Consider the following 20,573-nt stretch of genomic DNA (forward strand, 5'->3'; position numbering starts at 1 on the left):
CCCGTGCATATGTTAGTTTAATCCTCTCAGGTGCAGTGTGCCTAAAAACCTTAGAAACAAAACAAAACACCTTCAGTTCTTATTAGCATTCTCACAAAGAACAGAAAGAGAGTCTTTTATTATTATTATTATGGAAAATAGTATATCTTTAAGAAACAACACTAAAGAACTTAGTGGACTGGAGTTAGGTATAAGATATAAAAAGGGAGAAAGCTTGAAACAGGGAAAAAAAAGAGTATTGGTACGGGGTTTTAGCCACAAAAACGTCCTCAATTTAGAAAAGCAGGGTTTGTTTGTTTTAGAATGTCTTGATATTTTCTCCTTTAGGGTCCTTGAGATGGTTGTGGTTAGAGTTTTTGTCATAAAGTAATTGCTTATTTAAATGCAACTCAAATATTTGCTGTGTATATTGATTTTATTTCTCAGGTGAGCAAACACTGTACCATGTGTGTATGTTTACACACATGTGCTTATAGAAGGGATTAAGAAATGTTAATCTGGCTAATGATGCCAGAAATAAATGAGACGTTTTAATACAATTCAAGCAGATTTCTTACAATTCTGAGTGGAGGATGGGAATTTTCGTGAGGATAGAACATCCTCATCCCAGGCTCGGGGCCATGAGAAGTCACTAGGAATTGCCACTTGTCCTCCGACTGTTATGTGACATTTCCTTTTCCAAATGCAAATTTCACAATCAAGCAGTTCTATAGATGATGTTCTCAAGTGTGCTTTTCTCCATGGTGAAGCGGCTATTGGATTATCACACGGGCATTTTCTGTAAGCATTGCCTTCCTGAGGAAGATCCTAATGTGTTAAAAATGACAGATTTCAAAAATCCAATTTGTTATCCAGGATTAGCTACAATTAATAATTTTTCATAAACTCCAAGTTTTAGGTATTTTTCCCCTAAGGTTAAATGAAACTTTAAATCTTCTGTGAAGCTGTAGTTAAATTAAAAAGACAAAGAAGAGTAATCATTAAGGAATATATAACACCTAATAGCTCCCAAAACCAATACTAATTTATATCATACATATTCTGAAGTTAAAATGCCAAATATCAAGAAAAAATCATAGCATTATTACCCAAAGAGAAATCTCTTTGTTTGTCACTTAATGAATTATGAAATCTATGATAGGTATTTCTTTACTTGTAAGTTTGATGATCACAAGGAGAGGTGGCTGGCAGGGGTCATTGATCACTGGTAATACCTGAACAGCCTTGGATAAGCAGAGCTTGATTTCTTGCAGGGGTCCCCAAACTTTTTACACAGAGGGCCAGTTCACTGTCCCTCAGACCGTTGGAGGGCCGCCACATACAGTGCTCCTCTCACTGACCACCAATGAAAGAGGTGCCCCTTCCGGAAGTGCGGCGGGAGGGGGGGGCGATAAATGGCCTCAGGGGGCCTCATGTGGCCTGCGGGCTGTAGTTTGGGGATGCCTGGTAGAGAGTGCTAACATTAAAATACAAGGATGCAGGAGAGACTCATTAGACAGATTGCTAAAAGCTGAGCAATATCAACCAATTGATGTCAGTGTGGAGGAAATAAAAACAGGTAACAAGGCCAGAATTATTTTCCTTTTTGACCCTGTAAGTAATAAAATTGGAATTGTCTACCTCATGTGGGATAGACCTGCTTATTAGGTCAGAGCTTAGAGTAATTCTCTTTATGATCTGGTGACCTTTAACTCTATATCCTAAGCAGCTGTGTTATAAATATTATCGAAAACCAAGTGAGAGTATGGAAAAATTAAAGTGAAGATCCGTTATAGTAAGAACAACTCTGAGGATGTGCCATAATGGTGATCCTCACTGAATAATAGCTACTGTTCATTAAGTACCTACTGAATGCCAGGCACTGTAGTGGGCACTTTTATCTCCTACAATTGTGATGACAACCCTGTGAGTTAGGTCATATTATTTCCACTTTATAAAGAGGAAGAAAGTGAGCTCACATAGGTGGGATTACCTGTCCAAAACTGTACTGTCAAAAAAGGAGATTTGAATGCATGTCTAACTACAAAGCACAGGAGTGACCTGGAAGAAGAGCATTAAATGCAATAAATAAACAAACACATAAGCCAAAAATCAATTGTTAACACAGGGATTGAAAAAATTATTATGTAATGAAGGAAAATAGGCTACCTTGCCTAAGCTGTAAATGATACTTGCACACACTCCCTTTCGGGCCATTTCTAGTTAACTTTCTTGAGTTGGTTTTCTAACATCTAAATGGTTCATGTTATAACTTTAGTCAGAAACCCATGAAGAAGGGGTGTGTGTGTGTGTGTGTGTGTAAATATCATGTGCAAATTGGCCAAGTAATTTATCTATGCCTGAAAGCAGATCAAGTTTTAGAAGTAAATATCAAGACCTCTGTTGGGAAAGAGTTCTCTAGAGCTCTTGTGCTTCTCCATATCTTGTGAGCAGAGACACTGATTACCTTTGTTCTGAACTATCTTTTTAAGGATGTTTGTATAGTGAACAGGCTTGAAAAACAGGGATAGTGACTTTCTTGGGAGCAGTCATTCTCAAATAAAGGCAACTTTGCCAATTTAGGGGACATTTTTCATTGTTATAGCTGAAGAAATCTAGGACATAGCAGCTAGAGATACTGCTAAAATATCCTGGTACATGTCAGCCCTCACTGCACACACAAAAGTACCCAGTCCAAAATGTCAGGAGGGCTGAGATTGAGAAATCTTGCTGTGGAGCAAAGGCAAGGTTTATTTATTATAAAGTATATTAAAGGGAATATCTCCATATGGTATAGCAGTCAGGCTGGTTTATCCATTATGGAAGATTTGATGCCATTGAATTGTATACTCAAAACTAGTTAAAAAGGCCAATTTTATATTACATATATTTTACTGCAATGAAAATATATGGAAATAAAAGATTTGGGTTCTGCCTGAGCAGACAGTAGCACAGTAGATAAAATGTTGACCTGAAACACAGAGGACCAAGGTTCAAAACCCCAAGGACTCCAGCTTGAGTGTGGGCCACAGACATGACCTCATGGATAGCTGGCTTGAGCCCAACAGATTGCTAACTTGAGGACCAAGGAAGCTGGCTTGAGCAAGGGGTCAATCACACTGCTGTAGTCCCCTGGTCAAAGCACATATGAGAAAGCAATCAAGAAACAGCTAAAGTGCTGCAACAACAAGTTGATGTTTCTCATCTCTCTCCCTTCTTGTGTGTCTGTCCCTGTTTGACCTCCCCACCCCCCTCGCACACACATACTAAAAAAAAAAAGATTTGTGTTTTCTCAGCTAAGGATTCTTCCCCTAAATGCAGGCTACATTGCCCTGGGGAATGGGGCTGTGGGGAGTGAGCACCAGTGGTGGTACTCTAGCTACTGACACTGCTGTGAGGAATCAAGTCCTCTGTCTCTGACCCAAGAGTCCCATGTCTTTTGCCAGCATCCATGAAACACATTAGACTGGGGCAGGCTAATGTGTCACCTGGCAAGTACGGTAAAATTTCAGATCTTTCAGTCCATGATAGCCTCTACTGACATCAACTAGCCTGTGTATTTATTGTTGTGTGTGTGTGTATGTGTGTGTATAAATTCCAGCCAAGAGAGAGTCTGAAAACTGCCCCAAGGTTGAGATTCTTTTTATTTTTATTTTTTAGAGACAAGTTAATGATACTTCCAAACTCATAGGAAACTGAAGAAGCTATATTCTTTTACATTCAGGAATGCCAGAACAAATATCTTTTCTCAGGGGAGAGTATAGGTCTAATAAAAATTTGGTAGTCTTATTAGAGTACCATGCATATTCCAAATCAATCTGGTTGACCATAAGCTGTGGAACAAGTGTCTGAGTAACTAATACCTGTGGCTGTACCTGGCACTGATGACTGATGTGACAGCTTGCTGTATTTATAAAATGATGCTTTTCTAAGCTAAGGAGGCAAGAAATGAGCCTGTTCCATTATATTGTAGTAAACTTCCTTTAATAAGTGAGGATTAGGAAGGAGATTTCACCATTTCAGAAACACAGGCAAATATATATATACCTCTAAAATAAGGAAATAAGAAATTATGTTTTAGATTTTGTTTTGTTTGACAGACAAGAGCACATAATGGGAACAGAAACTATACAGTAGTTTTGGGTTGTTTTATAGTGTTGTCCCATCCGTTTGTAGTTAATTCTGAGTAGTAAAATAATGAGAAATGCAAAATTTTTTTTATGCCGAATAGCTTCATAAAATAACATTTAAGCCAGCATCACGAGCACAGGAGCAGTGAAAGCATTTTTTATTTTTTAAATTCTAAATTGTGATATATACCATTTTATTATTTATTTATTTAAAACTTAGTAGTCAAAATTACACATGTAATAGTTTAAAAAATCAACCAGTTCAACAAAGGCAACAAAAATGACAATCCCTTGCTCCATTTCTCCCCACCTGGATGCCTTCTCCACAGAGGCAATTTGAACTAGTTTGTTTATACACCATCCCTCCCTCCCTCCTCTCCCTTTTAATACCGCTGAGATTTTTGGGTTTTATAAGAGATGGCATTTCATAGTTTAATTGGATTATTTTTTTCATTCTAAGAGGTACACAGAATAATGGAGATCCTTTTCATTGATGACATCTCGAATTTGCTAAAATACTTTCCTTATTTTACTCTACAAATTTAGATATTATTTACTAACTTTATCTCTAATGATAAAGTTTACCTACTTCTTCCTGCCTCTCCTTCCCAAATAAGACCACATACACACAAAACCTCACACACATACCTTTCCCCTTCTTCCTATTATAATTTTATAATGACTTTTGGCTAAGTCAGTATTTAATCTGCACATTATTTTTGCTGCTGTGTAAGTATTATTTTTAGCTAAGCGATATAGTATACTCTGGGTACATTTCCTTTCTTGTGTAACCCTTTATTCCTCCTCCTTATTTTTGTAATTGCCTTTAAAACATTTTTTGAGTGTATGTATGTGTGTGTGTGAGAGAGAGAGAGAGAGAGAGAGAGAGAGTGTGTGTGTGTGTGTGTGTGTGTGTGTGTAGTTATTACCAAGCCATCTCCAAATTCGTCCATAACTGTTGATCTTCTATTGGTATACTCAAAGATATACAGTGATAATAAAATCTCAATTTCATCTTTTAAGCCTCTCAATCATATGCCTCAAGCTAGTTAGTTGTTCTTTTTATCTGTTTTAAAAGGTTATGCTGGTATTTTTTCTCATTATTATTTTAGAAATTTCCTTTGTTTCTCTAGTGGATGGAGCCTCTATTTCTTGGATTCTACATCTTCCTCTTTCTTGTTTACACCTTTATTTTTTGTGGAACTCACCTCTAGGAGCCCACTGAGAAAAGCTTCATGGAAGAAACATTTTTTTGAAACTTTTTATGTCTGAAAATATCTTTTTTTTTCTTTATTCAAACTTAATTGTAAAGATGACTAGGTATAAAATCCTAGGTTAGATAATATTTCTCTCAGAATTTTGAAAGCATTACTCAACTGTCTTTCTCACCCAGAATGGCAGTTGGGAAATTTTGGTGTCATTCTGTTTTCTGATCTTTTATAAGCTAACCCTTTTTGACTATCTAGAAGCTCTTAGTCTCTTGTCTTTGTTCTTGGTGTTCTGAAAATTTACAATTCTGTGCCTTGGTGCAGTTCTTTTTGCTTATTAGATTATCTGTTTAATGGGCTTTTTTTTTTTTTTTTGGAAGCATTTGTTTTTCAGTCTTGAAAAAAAATATTGAATTATTTCTTTGATTACTTTTTTCTCATTTCTCTACTTTTTTTGGAAAAACAAGTACTTGAAAATGTAGGCCTTCATCGACTCATCCTATAATTCCTTCTTCTACTGTTCCATCTATGAATTTTTTCCTATTTTCTCAACTTTTTAAAAAATCATAAAGCCTCACTGTTTATATTCCATATGTTGGTTTTTCCCACCATCATATTGTTAATTTCTAAGAGTTCTTCCATATTCTCTGCATATTTTTATAGTATCTTATTTTTGCTTTATGGATGTGATATCATGCCTTATATTTACAAGGATTGAGCTATTATTTCAAACTTAGTATATAAATAGTATATAAAAATACTATTTTTGTTTCTTCAGAATTTCTTTTTTCTTAATGTTTTGATCTCTGCTTCCATATCAGAGGTTTTTCTTGCCTTTCTGGTTAATTTTATTTTTTAATTGAAATGTTTGCCATAAGACATTATATAAATCCAAAATGTACAGGGGTGGGCAAAACTAGGTTTTCCATTGTGAGTGTATAAAACACAGCATTTGTGTTTGTATTATTATTCTGTATTAATTATTATATTATTTTCCATGTGAACAACTATAAACCTATTGCCCACCCCTGTATATCTGGTTAGATTTTAGAGTGGAGCAGTAGGGACATTGTGTGTGCGTAGGCAAGGCTCATCAAGTTGGAGAGTTTCACGGTAGGGCACTTGGTTTTTGCCATTTCATTGGTAGACCTCCAGTTGTTGTTTTTTTTTTATTTTTCTGAAGTTGGAAATGGGGAGGCAGTCAGACAGACTCCCCCATGCGTCTGACCAGGATCCACCCGGCATGCCCACCAGGGGGCGATGCTCTACCCATCTGGGATGTTGCTCTGTTGCAACCAGAGCCATTCTAGCACCTGAGGCAGAGGCCATGGAGCCATCCTCAGTGCCCAGGCCAACTCTGCTCCAATGGAGCCTTGGCTGTGGGAGGGGAAGAGAGAGAGACAGAGAGGAAGGAGAGGGGGAGGGGTGGAGAAGCAGATGGGCGCTTCTCCTGTGTGCCCAGGCCAACTCTGCTCCAATGGAGCCTTGGCTGCAGGAGGGGAAGAGAGAGACAGAGAGGAAGGAGAGGGGGAGGGGTGGAGAAGCAGATGGGCACTTCTCCTGTGTGTCCTGGCCGGGAATCAAACCCAGGACTCCTGCATGCCAGGTCGATGCTCTACCACTGAGCCAACCAGCCAGGGCCAGTAGACCTCCAGTTTTACTCTCAGAATGTATAGGGGTATCAGAAGGGAGCCAGGAAAAAAAAAACACATTTTTTCAATCTTCTGTGTTTAACCATAAATCACTTTCATACTAATTCATCTTTATAGAACCTACATATAAGCAAATGAGCAGCCTGTGACCAAATCTCCTCTAAGCGAGTCTCTTTGGCTAGTCCAGGGCTGATAATACCTGGACCTCTTTAGCAAGCCAGATAGTACAGTTCACCACAGACTGCAGCACTCTCTGTCAAACACCTCTCCCAAATTTACATTTATGTTATTTTCCCAGCACCTGGGGGCATTTGATTTTATGATTACTGGTCTACACATAGAGAACATAATGCTGTTTTAGAACATCTGCAGCCTAGAGGCTATAACCAGAAACAGGAGGTTTGACATCCAGCTACGCCCATTCACATAGTTTTATTCTCCTTGCCCTGATCTCATCACTTATTACACCTGTTGCTTATGGAGAATCAGCAGTCACAGCTTCTCTCATGAAAGGGAAGCTAATTGGAGAGCTTATTTGTAGTACTTTTTCATATGTAATAAAATAAAAAAGGAGTCTACTTCCTCTGAACAGACCTCTGAATCTAGTTCAATGAAATATATTTATTAAAATAAGAATTATAAAATATTCAGAACCAGAAGGGAAGCTTTCTCAAACTCCTCATTTTTCCAATGAAGAAACACAATTCCATAGTGGGGAAAGCCCTCTTCCCACAAATGTGCGGCTGTTGATAGGGGCTCACCATAGGCGCGCAGGGCTCCTGGCTTCCAGTCTACAACCCTATCTGATCACCTCATGGAAAGGAAGTGAGGAGATTACGGACTTCTTATTATCCCGTAAACAGCAACATGTTCCATCTGTGTAGAAGGCCATTCGGCCTTTTCTGCCTTCCCTTAACTCAAAATACTGCACAAGCAGTATTTGCACCATTTTTATTTTCAGGTCATAGCCTTTTAGTGAGTCACATTCACGTTTAGGCTGCGAGCATCCCACCCAGCTGAAAGAGTGAAGAGAGGTTGATCTGGCTTCTTGATTGCCATGTACATCATCGAGGCTTTGTGCCATCGTGATTGTAGTTTCCTGTTTAATTGATAGAAGTGGTGATAAACGTGAAGGTGTAGCCTTCAGGGATTTCTGATGTAAGTGAAAGAAAATCAACGTTTACTTCTAAAGTGAGAAAACTTAATGCGGATTTTTTCTAATGGTGACTAAATATTCCTTTGCTATCTAATCTAAGTTTTCAGTGTATTATTTCTTCTCCTGAGGGTATTGCAGGAACTCACAGAGCCTGAATTGACCTGGGTGAGCCCACTTTCAGCAGGTAGCTGGCCAGAGAATCAAGCTACTTCTGCTTTTCCAGGGTCCACAACCACGCTTTCCATAGGTCATTGTGCTTTAATCCACACATACCTCCCTTGGCCCGCTGGGAAAGCAAACCTCTGAAAGCTGAAAGCAGGAAGAAGTACTTTGTTAGTGTGAGAAATTGAAACTGATAATTTCAAAATAACTCATTGAAATTGGGTAGGTGATTTTAGTTTCCTAAACTAAGAAATAAAACTAAGAAAGAAAACAAGTGCGGTAACTTCTGTACTTTCAACATCTGTGCCTGAACTTGGCTGTAAAATCCGCATCAACTCTTTCTACCAAAACCCTGTCAGAAATCCTTACATTTTCCAAATTGCAAATGTAGCAGATGTTACATGCAGGAATGGACATCTAAAGTCGTCTTTTTTGGGGGGTTCTGATCTCCAGTTTCTAGGCCTAATATATTTCAGTGAGGAAGACTTGATAGATGGGAATGGAAGGAGAGGAGGGTGGTTAAGTAGAATCTCTTGACTAGAAAGCTCTAACTTGTGCTGTTATCTCAGAGAGCAAAGGTATTAAATATTAAAGTATATTTCTTAGGGAATTCCAATGTAAATATTCGCAACATCAACGTCAGCTTTAACATGGGTGCAACATGAGTGGTAGTGTATGTTTGTATGCCTTTCCCATTTCTAGTTTTTGGGGGCTGCTGTTATTGTCAGAGGTGTGAGTTTAAAGTGTAAATCACTTGAGCAGTTCCATCTGTCTGTGAAAATACCTTATCTAGAAATCCTGCACTCTTATGGTTTCCCCTGAGCCATCCCTGCAAGGATGTAGCCCATGATAATAGCTACCAGACCTTTTCTGTCTTGTCATACAACTCAACCATTTTCTCAGAATTTTTGTCACAAAATAAATAGTAAGAGACACAGGCAGGCTAACTCAGGCAAATACACCTGAAATGCTAACATTGATGTTATGTTAAAGAGAAAATCTGCTGTCACTTTTCTAATAAATATGAACAGCAATTGCTTATGATGAATAATGTGGTTTTTAAAAGATAAAGTTTCAACAAGAAAAAAGGCCTCATACAGATTGTATAAACACCTCTGTGTTTAAGGATACATTATCTGTAATTGTACATACATGTGTAAAGTGTCTTTTAATCTAGTTGTACTCTGATGTTTGATGTTAGAGAGGCCGTGAGGCTGGAATTATCTAGATGACTTCTGTGATCGCTGCTTTACTACTATGTACTTCAGTTTAGTGAGTATATAGGATAGAGTATAATGAATACCCTTTCTTGACTCCACTGAAACACAAGAATTGTGCCTTCTACAGAATATAATATTCTATAATTACTCATAGGCATGACTCGTTCTGAAATTTCAGGATCAATGAACTCTTTGGAGACACAATATCTACCTGAGAATTGGTTCTCTTTAAATTTTAGTCACAGACTGACCAAAATATTATGTGTCAGGACAGAAGACTTTAAGCATGGGTAAAAATATCTTCCTGATGTATTTTGCCTTTGCAATGATGTGTTTCTGTTTTATAACATGATTGTTAATAGAAAGCCGCATGATGATGGGCTTAGAATAAATCTGGTAGCTCTGTCTTTATGGCCAAATATTATTCTGTCAATAATTAATCCTATTTTCTCCCAGCTTTAAATAAAATTGATATTTTTAAGATAAAAATACAATCTTCATTTAAAGAGGGATTATGTCAAGGCATTGGTACAGTTATAAATTTTAACCAAAAATACTTTTTTGAAATGATATATTATGATCATCTTGTGTTATACGTGATTGCGAGCCTTACCATGCAAAGGGTCATCTGGGATCTGTTAGAAATTCAGAGGCTCAAACTTTTGACTTAGACCAGGGGTAGTCAACCTTTTTATACCTACCACCCACTTTTGTATCTCTGTTAGTAGTAAAATTTTCTAATCACCCACCAGTTCCACAGTAATGGTGATTTATAAAGTAGGGAAATAACTTTACTTTATAAAATTGATAAAGCAGAGTTACAGCAAGTTAAAGCATATAATAATAATTACTTACCAAGTACTTTACGTCAGATTTTTGCTGTTTGGAAAAATAAATCTTTATAAAACAACTTACTATAGTTAAATCTATCCTTTTATTTATACTTTGGTTGCTCCACTACCACCCACCATGAAAGCTAGAACACGCACTAGTGGGAAGTAGGGACCAGGTTGACTACCACTGACTTAGACTGCATTTCATGCACTCCCCAGTGATGCAGAGGCACTGGCTTAGAGGACATGAGGCTGGAAGGAACTATTTAGCATCATGCTGAGTTTGGGGTATTACTCTATACATTACCTTGGGGAAAGATTTATTACAGTCTGGTGGTCATAAAAGTTCCTTTCCCTCTGTCAATTTTGAGCAAGTCTGTAGCATTTTGATCAATTTTACTTAACTCTTTATGCTTTTTTCTTTATCTGCAAATTTGGATAATAACAGTTTACCTCAAGTAGTTGTGAGATTACTTAAAATATGATTATGCATATGAGGTGCATTGAACATAATGCCAGGGACCTGGAGAGTTAAATAAATGTGAGTCTGTCGTTAGTATCTGTACTTTCCTAAGGGTACATGTTATGCTGGTTTTTATCTGTGGGAAGCACAATTGTGTTCAATTTAAGACAGCTAATAATACAATATTATGGTAAATATGGCAAGGAACATTAAGATGAATAAGAAACAGCCCTTGTCTCTGGAAACTTCCATAGAGTCAAGGCTAATATTTTCCCATTATTCTGTAATTATTCCAAACATTGTTTGAGGTGTTTACTTGATAGAGATTCATGTTCACTATTTTCATATCATACCTAAATAGAGAAGAACCTCACATGCTAGTAAAAGTGTACTAAAGAAATTTGACAGGTGTGATGAGGTCAAAATTGGCTGAGGGAGCCAGGAAGGCTTACTGGAGAAGGTAAGATGTGTCTAACAGAGGGGTAGGAGAGCATTCTGGGCAAGGTACCAGGAGCAGAAGGAATGATACAGTATGGTGCAGGGGGAGTGGCCAGGACTCCTTTCAGCTTCTTCTACAGAGGAGATCCCTCCCCACTTCTCCCCTGCAGTACTGCTCCTGGGAAGGGAGGAGGAAATAGGGTGAGGGTGGGGGTAGACAGAGAGAAGAGGAGGAAAGAATATGCATACAAATATGAAAGTGTGTGTGTGGGTGTGGGGGAGAAAATAATGGTGTTTGAAGGTCTACCTTAACAAAATACCACAGATTATGTGGCTTAAACAGTAGAAATTTATTTTTTGTAGTTCTAGGCAGGCGTCCCCAAACTATGGCCCGCGGGCCACATGCAGTCCCCTGAGGCCATTTATCCAGTCCCCCTAAGCACTTCTGGAAGGGGCATCTCTTTCATTGGTGGTCAGTGAGAGGAGCACTGTATGTGGCAGCTCTCCAACGGTCTGAGGCACAGTGAACTGGCCCCCTGTGTAAAAAGTTTGGGGACCCCTGCAGAGAGGCTAGAAGTCTGAGATCAAGGTGATATCAGATTGGATTTCTCCTAAGATCTCTCCCTATGGCTTACAGATGCTGTCTTCTTTCTGTGTCTTCACATAATCTTTATTCTGTACATGTCTGTGTTCTAATCTCTTTTCTTATAAGGACATCAGTCATATTGGATGAGGGCCCACTCTAATGATCTCATTTTTAACTTAATTACCTCTTTAAAGTCGCAGTCTGAGGTACTTACTGAGATTTAGGACATTAACATAAAAATTTTGAGGGGACATAACTCAGCCCTAAATAGTGAGAAAAAGGGGTTTGTCTCTGATTTGATGCCACATAATAAGTCAAAAATAAAATGCAAGGAGCAGAGTCAGCTTTCAAAGTCTGTGTCTGTGAGAAAGATGATCAGTGATTAGTAGAAAAGGGAGAAAGCAGAGACATGGAACCCAGCTCATCCCAGCCAGTCCCTCTGCCTCATAAGTCCATTAGTCATATATTAAGAGTGGGGCTTATTAGGTGGCTGGTTTCCATGGTGACTAGGTTTTGTTAATTTTATTTTTTATTACATAAGTGAAAGGTGTTGTCACCCCTGGTCATGATACCCTTGGCAAGGTGCTTGATTTTTCAGCAGGCTGAGTTTCCCACTCTGTACTGTGTGAATCCTCAAGACTGCCCTCCTACTTGGGAAGACAGAATGAGACAGCAGATGTGAAGGTGCTTTCATAAGCATAATGTGCTACCTAAATGTTGCCGGTATTATACCCTGAACTGGCTGCTGCCAACCTGTCATTCCAACTGAAGACAGTTGTGTGTTACTGAAGTCCATATACTAATTTATGTAAATCAGCCTTGTTTAATGTCTCTCTCTGGCACATTTATATTACTTTTAAGACTGGATAGCAGTTCAGAAAACAAAACAAAAAAAGGATGGTAAATTTGTTGTGAAAAATGCATAATAGGGAACTCAGAAACCATGGAATAAACAGAAATAAGACCGGTGATGGAGGAGGAAAGAATATGCATACAAATATGAAAGTGTGTGTGTGGGTGTGGGGGAGAAAATAATGGTAAGTGTTTGAAGGTCTACCTTAACAAAATACCACAGATTATGTGGCTTAAACAGTAGAAATTTATTTTTTGTGGTTCTAGAGCAGGCGTCCCCAAACTATGGCCTGTGGGCCACATGCGGCCCCCTGAGGCCATTTATCCAGTCCCCCTAAGCACTTCTGGAAGTTTTAATGATTAGTTTATGTAAATCACACCAATAGTCTAATGGACCAGAAATTGAACATCAGCCTGCATTTTAACTGTGTTAATTGATAAGGGCTAGACAGTCATTAAGTGTCTCGATGCTATTTTTTGCTTGTTTTTATGAAACTTAGAATGAATATTGATCTAATTGGCCCACTAATTTATAATTTCATTAGTGCAAATACTTTATTATAATATTTTATTAGACAACCTCTCAACTCCTTCTGTTCAATAGCAAGAAAAATGGAGTGACAACAATAATAAATATATATCATATATGCTTATATATCATATATATATAAACAATAATATATATATATTATTGTTGTTCAGTTTACAATGGTTTAATTTGGGCCTTACTGCAACTCTGTGAGGTCATTATCATCCTCAAATTCCAAAAGGGTCTCTGAGACCAGGTGAGGTGAATTCTCTGGCCTGAAGTTATAGTGTAACCACCAGATCATAGGTGTCCCACCCTGTGCAATGTATATTTTGCATTGCCAGTTGATGTCCCATCACAGAAAACATCAGAAGACATAAATCTTGTTCAGAACCTTCCTTTTCCCACTGCCACAGTGATCTTCCTCAGGTCTGGACAGTCTCTTGGCATCACGTGAGCACTGGCTTCTTTAGGGAAGAGGGATGAAGTCATGCCTAGGAGCTTGTCTTGCCTTCACTGCACACAGACAGTCAATGCAGTTGGATGCTGGAAAATGGGGCTTTCCCTCTTGTTTTCCCTTCTTCCTTTTTCCCTCAAACTGAATGTGCAATTTCTTACTCTTACTTTTTCCTTTGGTAAAAAAGGAAAACCTCAGGGTTTCAAACTTGGGTCCTCTGCGTCCCAGTCCAATGTTCCATCCTCTGTGCCACCGCCTGGTCAGGCTCCTCAGTTCTGTTTTTATGATCACATTGCCTATTTCTTCACCAGGTCTCCTGCTCATCCCTTCAGGTGCATCTGCCTCATAGCTTTGCCACGTTTGTTCCTACAGGGAGAGGGTGGGTGCAACATGGGTGTGGAGGTGGGGACATACTGTTTTCTCTTTTGTAACTTGGAAATTTTACTCATCTTTATTCATGTAGGTCTTATCTATAAAACCCAGAAATCCTTAGCAAGCAATGTGGGTTACATTTCATGAATGTCTTGTCCTTCAGCACTATCTGGCAGATCTATGTCCCTTCCATCTTAGTTTCTGCCCAGAACTCGGCCTTCCCAAGGGCCTTGCCCTGGGCAGCACGCTTAGGCTTGGCAGGGACCCTGCATACCCTGTTTGACATTGGCATCTGAACGAAAATTGGAAACATACATGCTCACTGTACTATTAGTTAATCTGCATAATGGTAACCACTGTGTTGTTTGGACTATCTTAAAAACAACAATTTTTTCCCCTTCATTTAAAAAGTGTATCTTTGATGTCATGTAATCAAATATGAGACTTTATTTTTGACAGAATATAGGAATTCATGATTCAACTCTTCTATTTTCAAAATAATGTGTGGAATTTTATCCTGAACTTTTCATCTATTCCTCTTCATTTACTTCCTTCTTTACTTCTGAAACTGCAAGCTTATGTTGACTCATTATGTGAACTTTTAAGACCATTAACAGTCCCCTAACAAGTATTTGGGCCATGAGAAGAGAGTGGATTTCCAGAGCTGGAAGGGAAGTCAGATTATTTATGTCTCAAATCCTCATTTTACAGATGCTCGAGGAATGACCTGTCCAGTGTCAGAGAGCTAGAAAGAGGCAGGTCTGTGGTCCTAACATTCTATGTTGTTCCTACCTATCCTCTAAAAAAATAGCTCTTTTTTTATTGGGGACAATCAAGAAATATGATAGTGCCAGGAAAGAATGTATCATAACAAATGGGAAGGGATTTTAATGTGATTTTTATTTTATTTTAGGATTTGTGATGTGCCAGGCACTGTATATAACTTATTTCATTTGATCCCCATGGAAGTTTTATTGTATTTCCATTTTATACTGGGAATCCAAAACTCACAGAAGTTAGGTAAAGCCAGTAAGTGCCTGGCCAGGACTTGACTCTGAGTCTTCCTCTCTCCAAAGTCTTGGCTCTAGCATTCATCCCCCCACTCTCTTTTAAAGCAGACTTACAGGTATCCAAATAACAGTAAAAATGACTCATTAGAATTTATAAAATGCTTGAGGATTTATTATTTTTATAGAAAGGATTAATAGTTTCTTGGTCTCATGTCTGTATAACAGTGAATTTGGTATTTGGCTGTATACTGTCAACTCTCTTAGGCACTGTGTAGAAAGCTGTCCACACTTAGTGTTAGAAAACCTGGTGGGTTCACATCTTGGTGCCATCCTTATTGCCCTTTTTGTAGAGACATAAATATGCTAGTAGTGAGTGTGATATTTTCTCTAGTGTGATGTTTGTCACTACTGGTGAGTGTGATATTTTCTCCACAAAGAATTTTTCTCCCTCCTCTGAGCCAGACCCTCCACTAAACATTAGCCAAGGACCTTGAGTGTAGTTTCCTCTCTGCCATGGGGATTAAGAGCATTGCTTCTAATTCTGGCTTTCCCATTTATAAGCAGTGGGATCTTGGGCTATATTTTAGATCTCTTTGTACCTTAGTTTTCTCACCTGTGAAATAGGTATAACACCAACCTCACAGGATTGTCATGAGGATTAAATGAGGAGATACTTGTGAAGAATGGCATTCAGTGGGCACTCAGTAAAGGTTAACACAGTGTATACAGTAAAGTACTATGGAAATGTGAGGAAGTCTTACCTGACTATAACATAATAACCGCGACATTATTATAATGTGCAGAAAATATCTGTTAAACTTCTTACTGTTATCCATTCATTATTTCTTTTGATCCATCAGAGATCAGCAGAAATAGTAGGTGAAGAAGAAGATGGAGAGAAAGAAAGCAAGGATGCAGAAAAGAAAGAAGAGTTTTTAGAAAAGAATGGTGAAGTTGAAAAGGAAAGAGATGAGGAGGCCACAGCTGCCTCTGAGCAAGCTGAGGAGATGCCGGTGCACACAGAAGAGCAGGGAGGTCCTGCTCCTATTAATAGAGGCACCGATGAAGAAAATGGTGAAGAATGGGATCAGGCCAACAACGAGCTTCAGGAGGCAGTGGTTGAGGAAATGAAGTCTGAAGGAGCTGGCAGTGAACAAGAGGAGGAGGTATTTCTGTTGCTTTAGCTCATTTGTGTGTGTGTGTGTGTGTGTGTGTGTGTGTGTGTGTGTACACTTAGGGAATTATTCAAGTGCTTGGGACTTGAATTGAAACCACTTGTTGAGTCAGAAAATATCTAATACCATTTATTTGACTATATTATTACAGTAAGTTAAGAGTCCTGTCAGCCACTTTTTTGACCATTTATATATTGATATATCCTTCCTCCCTTCTTCCGTTCTTCCCTTCTTTCTGCTCCCCTTCCTCTCTCCCTTCCTCCCTCCTTCCCTTTTGCCCTCCCTTTCCTTTCCTCCATTTCTCCATCCCTCCGTCCCTCCATCCTTCCATCCCTCCATCAGTTTCATACCTTAGTCTACAAAATATTTACAGAGGCTCCTAAGAACATATACAGTGGTCCCTCGTCTATGGCGGGGCTTAGGTTCCAGAACCCCCCTGCGATAGGTGAAAATCAGTGAAGTAATGACCTTTTATTTATTTTATTATTTATATATATTTTAAGGCTTTATATATTTTCATATTGTTTTCAACTTTTTAGGCTAGAAAATGCTTACTTTACCACAAAAATAATTAAAATAATAACTATATTAAAATATTCATATACCACAAAATTCCACAATATAGCGAAAAGTCTATGGTACAAAATTAGATATATACAATTTAAGAATCCACGATACAGTTGACCACGAAAAGTGAACCACAATATGGCAAGCCACGACTGTACAACAAAACAGAGACATATATAAATAAGAAATACAGATGAGTTAAGACCAGGCAAGATATAAACCAACAAAGTGAGACATAAACATGATTTAAAGAACATAGTCTCTGTTATGGGTGACTTCTTTGCTCTCTAGAGCTATTAAACTTTAGTTTGTGTAGTCCACTTTAAATGGATTGATTGAATTAAGTGCACAATATTCCAGATACTTAATAATATACAACGAGGGTGAAGAACTGTGTGTTGAAGCCTCCTTTGCAGCCTGTTTTTCCGCCATGGCCCTGGAGCTAGATATTCTCAAGTCCAGGATAAATTTCAACAGGATAGATTGGGTTAGAGGCTGATGAAGAGACTAAGGTTGAGTCTCATAGTGTCAGAGGCTGGTGTACCCCACAGCTTTTCACCATTTATTGTGCCCTTCTTCCTGTGTCTCCCTCAGCTCAGAGCTTACCTCCCCCAAGGCTGGAACCCCTGACATGGGCCTTGGTCTCTTCATCCCTGAAAACCCAGTATGATGAATGGGGTCTTCCTGATTATTTATTATGACTCCATCTGTTTTATCTTTCTTAAGGAGACCAAGTTTAGTAATGGTAAAGTGTAAAATGATTTTGTGGGTAAATTTCAGTAACCAGTACAGAGTTATCTGTATTCCACTGTATGGCTTGTACAAACACATTCTTAACATCCAAATGAAAGCACTCACTGTGTCTCTCGTCTTTTCTCAGCATGAGGCAATCACAGGCCTACTCTGTAAGAAATTTCCCATATGTAGTTCTACATGGCTATTAAAATTCAGCTAAAATTTCTATTCTGAAGTTGTTTATAGTTAAATTAAAAACAGAATTCAGTCAATTACATGATTCCCTTTATCTCCATAAGGAAACAGAATTTCTCAAGGAAGGCAAAAGAAAAACTGTTTCTCAAGGGGAAGCAAATTCTGGGGACTCATACAGGAAGCACAGTCATGTAGGGTAACACAGAGTGTCCTCAGTGTCATGAGGCTCTTTGTTATTATAGTGGCCTTTGATAAATGTTTACAGCATAAAATCAAAGTGTGAATTCTATGCAGGACCAAGTATGCATTTTTCCAGTGGTCTAGCTTCATTTAATGTTATAATCCAAATAGTTTTTTGGTTTGTTTGTTTGTTTGTTTTTTGTATTTTTCTGAAGCTGGAAACAGGGAGAGACAGTCAGACAGACTCCCGCATGCGCCGGACTGGGATCCACCCGGCACGCCCACCAGGGGCAACGCTCTGCCCACCAGGGGGCGAAGCTCTGCCCCTCCGGGGCATGGCTCTGCTGTGACCAGAGCCATTCTAGCGCCTGGGGCAGAGGCCAAGGAGCCATCCCCAGCACCCGGGCCATCTTTGCTCCAATGGAGCCTTGGCTGCGGGAGGGGAAGAGAGAGACAGAGAGGAAGGAGGGGAGGGGGTGGAGAAGCAAATGGGCGCTTCTCCTATGTGCCCTGGCCAGGAATTGAACCCAGGTCCCCTGCACGCCAGGCCGACGCTCTACCGCTGAGCCAACCGGCCAGGGCCCCAAATAGTTTTTTTATAGAAGTAAATAGAGTTCCTCTTTCTATTTCATAAATTTAATTTTTAAAAATAGGCTTTTTATAGGAATTGGATATCAGTCAAGATCAAGGTTATATAATTTGAAGTACAGGTGTCAATGGTATGTATGGAAAACAGATCTAATCTTTTGGCACTACTTAGGGATTTTAAGAACTATACAGATGCTTAGGACAGAGCAGTTACCCACAAGAGATTCAATTTTTTCTTAACTCATCTCTCTTATAATGATAATATATTCTGTTTTCATTCTATTTGTGATAGTATGGGTACACTTTAAGTATACCAACTATATGAAAAACAGATTTATATGAATTATAAGTTATACATTAATAATTAACTTTTTCAAAATGATTCCTTACTTATAAAATGACTAAAACTTTTGTTTGTCATATAAAATTTTGTTCCATGTAACAATTCTTAGGCAAAATGTGATATTATTGGAAGAAAACAGTAAGAAATATATGACAAATACACAATAACCAGCTGACATTTTTTGAGTTTGTACTGTGTTCAAGATGCTGTCTGAGCTAGGTAGCTTGGTTGGTTAGAGCACTATCCTGATAACGCTGATGTTGTGGATTCAATCCCCTGTCAGGGCACATACAAAAAATCAACCAATGAATGCATAAATCAGTGGAACAACAATTGATGTTTCTCTCTCTCTCTCTCTCTCTCACTCTCAAATCAGTAATAATAACAAAGGGGAAAAAATGCTGTTTGAGACACTTCACGAGATAACAATGAAAAGTAAGATACAGTTCCAGTAATCATTTTTTCTTTTTTAGAACATAAATCATGGCCTGTAGGGAATGGGACCTGGAGCTATTCCTATTTGCCCGACACTGGTGGTCATTGTGGGAGTTGTGGAGCCTCCACAATTCCATGGAGCAGTGTTTGAGAACCACTTAATTTCAATCTCAGCCCTTTGGTTTTCAGTCTAGTGTGAAAGACAAATTATAAATGAGACAATAGCAGTAATAACATATGAGAAGTCCAAGTGGCTGGGACGAAGGCTGCTGTTGGAAAATGCTGCCTCTGTGTTTTCACTTTCTGTCCTGCTCTTATCTACCTGATACTTTATGCCAGTTGGCACCATAGTCACAAAGAATTTGTGAATTATAGTAGAAAACTAACAGAAGAACAGCTAGTATGGGACTGACTAATGTGACATGAGGGTAGAATTGCTACATTTTCCTCTTCCTTTTTCTTTGACAATGCTAAAATGAAATGTATAAATATACTGTCGAAAAGAAATGCTCAAGGAAAACACCAAGAAAAATAAAGCCTGTAGCACAAGAAATGTCTGTGCCCTTAACACAGAGTGGATTATGGTTTTAGAAAGGTCTTCTGTATAAGTAGTATTGAGATTGGTGTGTCTATTGGGTAATGATAGACTAAAAAATGAAGGTCCCCAAGGAACTGTTTTAAGTTGAATATTTAATGGTTAAGTGGAATATTGAGTACTTTTTTCCTTGTAAGTTTTATTACTTTTATATCTAAATCAATATCTTGTTTTGATCTGTTTTCCTCCAGGCTAACTTAGACCCTCAAAGACCACCAAGGCCAGAAGTAAAAATCAGTAGTCCACAAGAAAATGAAGACAGTGAACAAAGCAAGGACTGTGCTGTCAAAGCATAGGTGATTTAAAAAAAGAAAGTATTTTGATTATAAGAAAAATGAAGAGTTATAATACTTGAATAATAAGTATAGTTACTGCTAAACATAATGTGACAATATGGTTGTAAACTACCTACTAAATTTAAAAATTGGACTTAATAGGAAGACCAGATAACTTTAAATAATACTAAAGTAGAGTGATTTCTCATTATGGAATATATTTTTTAAAAACTCATTTAGAAAAATAAGAGAGATAGAGGAGAATTTGAACTGGAAGACAGTTGGGCTCTTGTTCTTATAAAGAATGAAAAATAATTACTTTTGTATATATCAGGGGTCCCCAAACTTTTTACACAGGGGCCAGTTCACTGGCCCTCAGACCATTGGAGGGCAGACTAAAAAAACTATGAAAATCTCTATGCACACCGCACACATCTT

At 38.3% G+C, this 20,573-nt stretch overlaps 1 protein-coding gene across 2 annotated transcripts in view; it reads left to right on the plus strand.

Annotated features, from left to right (window-relative positions):
* The window catches only part of DCDC2 (doublecortin domain containing 2), a 250,407-nt gene extending 230,225 nt beyond the window's left edge, over window positions 1-20,182 (plus strand). The window contains exons 9-10 of one of the 2 annotated variants that reach the window (XM_066268285.1): window positions 15,908-16,213; window positions 20,052-20,182. In XM_066268285.1, coding sequence (XP_066124382.1) covers window positions 15,908-16,213; window positions 20,052-20,156 — 411 coding nt within the window. In that variant the 3' untranslated portion in view covers window positions 20,157-20,182. The remainder of the gene's footprint in view (window positions 1-15,907; window positions 16,214-20,051) is intronic. The other variant, XM_066268286.1, reaches the window with a different exon arrangement.
* Window positions 20,183-20,573: the final 391 nt, after the last annotated feature.

Source organism: Saccopteryx bilineata, chromosome 3 (genome assembly GCF_036850765.1).
Source record: "Saccopteryx bilineata isolate mSacBil1 chromosome 3, mSacBil1_pri_phased_curated, whole genome shotgun sequence".
NCBI lineage: Eukaryota > Metazoa > Chordata > Mammalia > Chiroptera > Emballonuridae > Saccopteryx > Saccopteryx bilineata.